The sequence below is a fragment of the Sphaeramia orbicularis genome, chromosome 16 (assembly GCF_902148855.1).
Source record: "Sphaeramia orbicularis chromosome 16, fSphaOr1.1, whole genome shotgun sequence".
NCBI lineage: Eukaryota > Metazoa > Chordata > Actinopteri > Kurtiformes > Apogonidae > Sphaeramia > Sphaeramia orbicularis.
Window position 1 is genome coordinate 35,569,379 of NC_043972.1, and position 9,445 is coordinate 35,578,823.

A 9,445-nucleotide genomic window follows, 5' to 3' on the forward strand; every position below is an offset into this window, starting at 1 on the left:
GGTGCACTGGCCAACATGGACTGGTAGAAGCTTTTGAGACACCTGTACTCAATACAACTGGCTGCACATGCAGTGGAATTAGTCTCAGCATCATTTACTTAGATATAACTAATACCGCACTTTGAATATACTCCACTACAACTGAAAGTTCTTCATTTAAACATGTATATAAGTGAAAGCATATAAATATTGTTAGCCAAAAATACAGTAGGCTGGATTAAAGTAGTCAGCTGTTCAAAATGGTCAGTGTTTTGCTATTGCATATGCTGTTCTGGTTTTATTTTACATTTGCATTAATGTGTGTGTTGCATTTCACTACAGTATATGTTAAGGTTCAGCTCATTTAATCTACTTTATACACTGCTTTGTAGCTCAATGAACAGCAATGCATCATATTCTGTGTTTGTAGCATCATAGCCCTGTGAGAATCACACATCTAAAAAAAAAAAATCTACCTTTCATAAGCTCAGAAAAACAGCACATTTCTGGTCTTTGTAACAATGTATTTTCATGCCAGTACAAGACAGTTAGTGTTTACTTAGCTCAAGGAGGAGGAGAACACTTATTCCTTCAAGTTTATCGCAATCATTAAAAGAAGGCAGAAGAAAGCAGGAAAAACTGGAACCTGAAAAGTAGCTGATATTGTTCAATAAATGTAGTACTTTAAGAAGTACAATATTTGCCACAGAAATGTTGTGAAGTAGAGGTATTAAGGTTTATAATACGGGAATATGACAAAAAACAGCATTATACTACACTTTTGAGAACTGAATCACTTGCTGACTCTGTTTTGTAGTGGTCTAAAGACTATTGTTTTAAGATATACCATAAAGCATTACTGAAAGTATATCCAGTCAGACATTAAGCATATGAAAGTAGAATTATGAAGACAGCTACTTGTAGCCTTTTTTTTCACCTTATGCGGTATAATAGACTACTTCTACTTAAAACAAAATATTTTACCTTTTATGCATCCATACAGTTATGGATAAATACTACTACATAATATTACAAAGAAGCCAAAGTGAAGATCACACTCCTTTTTTGGTATTTCCTCTAAGCCTATCCAATGAATATATCTACCACCAAAACATAAATGTAAAAACTTACAAATATGTGTATAAATGAGATGATGTTTTAATGTCACTTTAAATTTACTTTAAATTATTTTAAGCTCTTAACCTTCTATTTCACAGTTAAAATAAAACTGGTTTTGGCATGACTGGATTTATGGATATTCAACAAAAGTAGGAAATATGTGTTATTTGTAGGTATTATCTTACGCAGCCACAGTAAATTAAGGGGTAGATTACACGTCATTATAAACCTATGGCACAGTGTATAATTTTTGTCACAGTATCAATATGATATGATGTAGTTTATATTACTATATAATATCATCATGCATGTTCATTGTAAGTAATTAGAGATTTTTACAAGGACACTCGCAATTCGTACATTTTAAATGTTTTTTTTTTATTAATCTGATACAATCTTAAACACAAAACCATATGAAAGAAAAGAATTGATCTGATCCAAGAAATTCATTGAAAGCATTCATAATTAATGACATAAAGAGCAGTCTATAAAAATAATACAGTGACACAGGTCTTACAGGACTTATACAATATATTTCTGTCTTCATAAATGTACTTTGTGAAAGCAGTATATCCAGTAAAGAGATACAAAAACACTTGCTTAAGCTCCAATTTCATCCACACTTCAAAAGTATTATTTTACAGACCTCTGCATGTAAGTGTGACTAGTTCAGTGACTGAAGGCCATCTCTGCCGCTAAATGGCCCCTGTGCAAGTAGGGTCTGCACAAGGTCAGAAAGGATTTAAGAGAGAGGGCATCTTTTCTTCTTCTTCTTATGTTGTGAGACATTGGTTGCCTTGGTGACGGCATCCATGACAATTTTGCTGATACACTGTGCAGGCTCTGTGGAGGGCATGCGGCAGCAGCGACGGACAGCTGGGGGAGAAGTCTTTCTTGAGGAACACAGGGTGTCTGACATTTCCTTAATCTGATTTCATGGAAAGAAAAAGACCAGACAAAAAAAATGTAAAAGTCCTAAAAATATCTTAATCTCATAATGAGCTAAAATGTCACTTTGTCTTCTATCATCTTAACTGCATAAATTGGTGGATTGTGTTCATAACTACCTTCCTTCAGATTATTTTTAACTCACCCTTTGTGAAATACAAATGCTCTTGTCTGTTGGAGACTCGCAGCATTTTTTCACAAGGCTCTTGAGAGGAAGACCAACAGGGAACCTAAAAATACAGCCAGACTGTTACTCTGTTGTAAATTCTGTGTGGCTAGATCAATGACAATACCCATATACTGTAGACTTATATTTACTGTGCAAAAATAAAAAGTTCAGTACATGTATAAATACTGTCTTACTTCTTCATGATGATCTTGTGAGTGTCGCAGACATTGCTTAGTGAGAGCTCCTCATTTGCAGAAGTCTTATTATAATGAGGGTCAGGAGAGACATTTTGGAAGCAGTCAAATCGATCATTCCCTTCACCAGCACAACAGTGAAAATCCACATTTTCTCCTTTCTCATGAGTGCAAAACCTATTCATCTCCTCACGCCACTGAGATGGAAAATGAAAAAGGGAGGGATTAAAACAGTGCCATATTTCCAAGGACTACTTACACTACATGTAATATACTTTCTGTTAGAAATATGTTTACTATACCTTCTGATCTGCACCAAGCAAGCACATCCTGGCTCCTTTTGCAGCACTGTTTGAATCTCTTTTCTATGCGATTGCGGTCTTAGACTGACGGGCCAATAACTCATAGCCTGAACCTGGCAGACACTTGATGTTATAGAGAGGGCGAAGTTTCTGGTTTTGACAAAGTGAGTCAATGGTGTCTGTGTGGGGTCGTCCAGGAGGAAAGTTGACATCGACTTTAAGGGGAAGTTAAAGGTTTCTTTTCCTTCTTCCTTTACTTTTTCTGACACTATATGTAGTCATCACTGTCCTGTAAGCAGAAGTCAATCATCAGAGCCTAACATTAGAAATGTGTTCCTCAACATCCCTTCGGTTAAAATGATAAATCTTCATTTTGTTGCCTCTAAATGTAGATTTAGCACATTTGCAAAAAGAAAAGACACTAACATTTTGTTTCAAACACTGACGAACAGTGTTTATTATTATTGTTAATTCAAGAAACTATAGACAATAATTCTGACTTTAAAAATCTAAGCTGCTTGTTTTGTTTGTTGGGATGGACCAGTTATCTTCCTCTTTATCACATTCCAGAGATTTTTATGGAGTTCAGCCCCATAGTGGTGTCTTATTTTTTCCACAGGTATTTTGTTTATACACTATTAACACACCAGTGGGTGGGAAAAAAAGCTGCCTCCTATAAATAGTACAGAATAAGACAGGATAATGTTGAAAGTCTCTGCACTTTGCTGAGAAACTCTTATTTCCCGTCATACCTTTGGCAAATATTGGGGTTAAAGTTGAAGTCAACTGTGGGGGGGAGTGGTGTGACGGGTAACACCTCTGTCGCCTCATAGTTTGGATTTTGAGCATCGTTGTGGAAGCAGGTCAGCCTTTCATTACCCTGAAGATGGCAGCAGGAATAAATTCTATCCTTGACTGACGTGTCTTCCTCGCAGAAAGACTGAACTGACATCTCCCACTGTGAAAGGCATGAAAAAAACAACCCCAATAGTCAGTGTGTATGAATTAGGTTCTGCGTGTCTGGAGTCACATTATAAGTGGCTATATAAGTGACATTTTAAGCACTCACAATTATGTAGAATCACCTGAAGCAACAAGCCGTGGCAAGAGGAAGGTTTAAGATTGAGTTAATAATTTATTAAATGAAGAATTAAGGATAGGTCTGTTGCTTTCCCTCAATCAGCTCCACTGGGGCTCATGCCAAGGCCTGTCTGTTATGTCTGCCTGGGCTGTTTATAATGGGCTTATCGACTAGAATCACCCAAGGCCTTCAGCTTTCAAATATGCAAGTACCATCGTCTCTGCAATGCAAAGAATGTTCTGTGTTCTTTTTATATTTGGGGTTATTCAAACCAAAAAAAAAAGGCTTGGTGTGCAAAACTAAGCCTGTGACACAAACACAGCATCAAAAATGAAAACAGTACATTATTTAACATAATCTCAATCTGGTGATAATTTTCATCTTCATAGTGTCTTATCATATTTGTTGTTTTTCCTGTTTCATTGCTTGATGGAAACACACTGAGGCTAATGAGAAAATGGAAATGGAATAAATGGAATACAGGATATCCGCTATAAATAAAGTAAATATTGCTGAATTGACTGTAGGAATTATTGGGAAACCTTACCGCCTGTGTGGCGCAACACAGAGTCACTTCCCTCTCCCATGTCTGGTTCCCTTGGCAGCAGATCCTAAACAAAGCCTCTGCCATATTGACGAAACCAGCCCTTCGCCTCTGCTGGCCATAACCAGAACTGGGAAAGTAAGAGACTGGATAACGGGGACGATGGTCTCCGTGGTCACAGATGGCTTGGAGATTATCAGAGTTGGGTCGACTGAGAGGAAACTGAACAGGATAATCCTTAAATGGAAAGGAACGGGGCCCAAAAGCTGGTCGACCTTAGGAGGAAATGTAGAAATCATGTAAAACAGATGCATATGATAAATGAAAACTGAAACAGGAGAAAGGAAACATAGATACATACGTCCTCTGGGTGCCATGACTCCTGGTGTGCGATGTCCTGTAGATAAATGACATGTATTTAACACAGTACTTTTGAAGTGTTTTTGTAGGAACATAAAAGAAAGGGATGGATGGATGGATGGACAGCAGCTTACCTCTCTCATTTGGTGGATACACAATTTCTTGCTGCATGGGAAACTCTTCAAACATTGAGAGAAAACAAATATTTTTTGGCAATAAAAGCTGTTGCCAATATTTAGCACAAAAAACTAGGCAATCTGTCTAGTTGTACAAAAAAGCATGAGACAGTTGAGTGGTTAGGTTGCTGACCATGAACTACTATGTCCCAGGCTTGATACTCTAAAACTTGTGTTTGCATGATACTCCTGCCTACCTCTGCCCTTTTCCTATCTACTGTGTGATATAAACTTAGGGGTCAAAATGACCATAAAAACCTACTTTATAAATAATAACAAAAAACAAAAAACATACCCTTTGGGTCTAAGAGTTCTGTCAGGTCTGCTTCTTTCTGTAGTGTGAAAGAAACTGGTTGTTGCATCTCTGAAAGATATCCAAGATTTTAATAAATAAATAAATAAAAGTTACAAGCATATTTTCACACATGATGGTACAAGATAGGCTTTCATTTTCATACTTACAGTTGCAGAAAAAAATATTAGACCACCCTTGTTTTTGTCAATTTCTTGTTCATTTTAATGCCTGGTACAACTAAAGGTACATTTGTTTGGACAAATATAATGATAACAACAAAAATAGCTCATAACAGTTTAATGTCAGAGTTGATATCTGATCATTTTCCATGGTTTTCTTGATAATAACCAAAAGCACTTAAGTTTTTACATCAATAGCTGTGGCATTGTACTGCCAAAAACAATGCTTTGAGGCATTCCATGTTTTCTTTTCTGTCTGTTTGAGTCACATGATACACAAAGGAGTTAGTACTTGATTGCAAAACCATTGTTTTTGATGACTTTTGATGGTCCAATAATTTTTTCCTCAACTAAAGTAAACTAATTTCATGAAAGGTGGTATTTTTCTTATCCTGTGCTAGAATGTATTATCTTGTGTGCAGATGTTATTATGTTGTTGGTATAAGGTACTATTGTGTGTGCACATGATAGTAACTTCTACACTTTAGATAATGTAGATGTTGACACAAGACTGTCATTTGTGTATACAAGATAATCACTATTGGTCACAACATTAACCCTTTGATGCATAGTGGTCACTACAGTGGACAGTTATTCTCCAGCTGTTCTCGTGTATATTCATGGATTTTGTTGTTTTATTTGCATATCAGCCAACACAGTGGATGCTTATGCACCATCCCATACACTGACATTCATACCGTTACTGTAACTTTGTTGTTCTTGATAAATCTGGTCTGGACTAACATGTTTGAGTGTAAATCAGTTGCTTATTGTTATTAGACTGTAATTAACAGGTTTCTTTAACAAAAAGGTTTTTTTTTTGCATATTATCGCCATAAAGTGAGTAATAACTAGTATTAGAGTATGATAAAATGGGAGAAAACACCAGATTAAGGGCATTAAAAATGTTGTCATCTCAGTTTTCACACAGTTTATCATTTTCTGTTACTGTTTCTTTGCTTCAAAAATTAAACACATGGTGTCCAACTGAGTGGATATTTTTATAACTCCATGAAAAATAGGTTCATTTAAAAAAGATTAAATCACATTAGGGCTTTTTTCATACCTAAAGAGAAATAAAAACAATTAGGGAGGGGAAAAAAATTTTGACTAAGGTTCTCATAATTCATGCATGAAAGGGTTAAAAAAATCACCTGTATAAGATATATTCTGCAACAATAGAAAATACCCTGTTGACGTACTGAAACCATGTCAAAAGATGATATACGTTTATGCAAATCCATGTACACACCTTGCATGATTTCGTCCAGGTCAAAGGTGACCTCACGCTGCTCAACGACGCGATCATCTGGAAAAAATTTGCGCACAAAGACGGAGAGAAAAGCAGAGAGGCAGAAAACAAAGTTATGCAACTTCCCAGCGTTTATGTTTGTGTTAGTCTAACCACAGGGTACATCCAATAGGTCTGATCAGGATCAACTATTACTAGGAGAATTTAAAAGTCCTTTTTAAAGCTCTGTTACATGAATATACTGTCACAGGGTCAAGAAAGGAAATAAACACACTTAGAGCAGACCAACAAAAATGGAGCCGGGCCATCAGCCAAGAACTAAACACATTTCCAGACATCATAAGAAAAACAACAAATAAAAGAAGGGACGTGAAAAGCCCACCGGTGGATGCTGAGCTCAGGGAGATCACGGCCAGAAGCACGGTGGCGCACAGTACAGCCCGGTTCGAGCCCATTGTAGACTAGTCCTGTCCCGTCCTGGCCCGCACTGGTCCGTCCTGCTGTCTGCTCAGACTGACTGTGGGATCAGAGGCCGCCCAGGAAAAGACGCTCAGCGGGGGGAGCGCACACACGGGCCCGGTTATTGGTCCAGCAGAGGCCGCCGTGCTGTCCGTCTGCACGGAGCAGCCTGCACACACGGCTTTTATGGTTGTTGTGGGGTTTGAGAGGGGCCGAGCCGGAGAGGGAGGGGGAGCTGAGGTTTGCAACATGACTCATGGTGATCCGTTAAGGGAAGGATGATGTGCCCCACCACAGCCACAGCAGACGTGTATGGACAGGATTCATCATTCTGATGTTTTACAAGATGAATGGGGGAAAGTCAATCATCTCCTCAGTCATCAGTGACATTTGCTGAGTTTAGAGACATCAAAAAGTGCTGTGTAATTATTTTACTATCACATCTGGATTTAACCCTTTCATGCATGAGTTATGAGAACCTTAATGGGTCAAAACACAGTCATGTCCCGTCAGAGAGCGAACTTTAATTGCTCGCCATTCCAACATTTATTTCAATATAAAGTAGCTCCTTGTTTTGGATATTCCCTTATGGTCTAACTAACGCAAAAATGAATATAAAAGTAAAAATGTGGGTCAAATTGTCTGTATAATGTCCCGTCAGAGAGATTTTGAATACCGTTTTTTGACCCTAATCCAGTTATGTTTCTTGGGTGTTTTTATTCCTCTTTAGACATGAAAAAACAATGCGATCGAAAAAATTAATATGAACCTATTTTTCATGGAGTTGCAAAAATATCCACTCAGCTGGACATCATGCATTTAATTTTTGAAGCAAAGAAACATGCATTTACTGATACACTGTGGGAAAACTAGGAAATATTTTTTTTAATGCTGCTAATCTGAAGTTTTGTTACATTTTAACACACTCTAATATTAGTTATTACTCACTTTATGGAGATAATATGCAAAAAAAACCTTTTTTGTCAAAGAAAAATGCTTAATTACAGTCTATTAACAATAACATGCAATTGATTTACACTCATGTTACTGCAGATCAGGTTTATCAAAAACAGCAAAGTTACAATAATGGTATGAATTACAATGTATGGGATGATGCATAGGCGTCCACTGTGTTGGCTGATATGGAACTGAAACAATAAACTCCATGAATATACAAGAAAACAGCTGTAGAATAGCTGTTCACTGTAGTGACCGCTATGCATGAAAGGGTTAAAGTGAGTTATTGTAGATTGTATTGTGTCATAAAAAATATGCTTGCAAATGAAACATACTCGACTATTTTATACATTTATATACATTTATATTTTATATTCATTAGTAAATATAATTGCAAAATTAAAAAAAACAAAAAAAAAACAACAACAAAAAAAACAACTTGGCATGTGATTCATCTAGACAACTATTTTTTCCCCCTATAATTGCATATTTTACTCCCAGAATGAAGTACTCACACTGTTCTTCCTTTTTATGAGTCACTTTTGCCACAAAAAGTTAATTTAGTTTCTGCCAGACACAGATGTTTCCTGCTCTCCTAAAAGTCTGGTTAAATGGAAGTGATTTGTGAAATGTTTTCAAGTTTATACGTTGTACTTGTAAAAGTGAAATGGTAGAAAATGTTTGTAACTACTTTTTTTTTTAATGTCGTCCTGAAAAGTCAATATCACAGTTCTAAGAGTTAAAACAATATAAATCAAACCAGTGTGGCAGATGTAAAATGAAGCAGAGAGTTTAATGACTGGTATTGGATTTGGTTTGAGTAAAACACCAAAAAACATGCAAATTCATTTTAACCCAAAAGACCCAGTGTTACTTTTCTGGCAGTTCCCAAATGAATTTTGGTCTTTATTTAAAATTCATTACAATATTATCCTCTGTATTTTGCATTTTTCACTATAAATCATGTATTTTGCTGTATTTAATTTCCTCTTTTTCATTTAGATGTTCATGAAAACTGACAGGAAATTAAAAGGTTATTATATCAAAAAAGAGAAAACTGAAGAAAAAGTGACTTCTTGAGCCAAGATATTAATAACTAAACATAAACCAAGTGTGTCCATCCACTGTCATTGATCCCACTCCATGGGTTTTACTGGTGAATCAGATTCAGATTCAGATACAGATTCAGATTCAGATCACTTTATTAATCTCCAAGGGGCAAAGTAATCTGAATCTGAATTTGGTGAATCAATGTTGTAGAAGATGACAGTGTTTCCACATTCACTATGGAGCCTCTGAACGTCCAAATGGGTCATATCTGACGACCATGAAAAGATGACAAACTAAATTTTACACCAATTATTTACATGGATTGATAGGATTAGTGGATCAACAGGTATTAAACATTTTAAATCAGTAGATTGTTTTGGC

At 36.4% G+C, this 9,445-nt stretch overlaps 1 protein-coding gene across 1 annotated transcript; it reads right to left on the reverse strand.

Moving 5' to 3' along the window:
• Nucleotides 1-1,455: 1,455 nt before the first annotated feature.
• ecm1b (extracellular matrix protein 1b) lies at nt 1,456-7,242 on the reverse strand. The gene is given in 12 exon segments (XM_030158412.1): nt 1,456-2,026; nt 2,192-2,276; nt 2,410-2,606; nt 2,707-2,786; nt 2,789-3,000; nt 3,464-3,669; nt 4,340-4,611; nt 4,698-4,733; nt 4,831-4,875; nt 5,168-5,236; nt 6,599-6,655; nt 6,981-7,242. Coding segments are annotated over 12 exon segments (1,518 nt in total). The 5' UTR covers nt 7,054-7,242; the 3' UTR covers nt 1,456-1,840.
• Nucleotides 7,243-9,445: the final 2,203 nt, after the last annotated feature.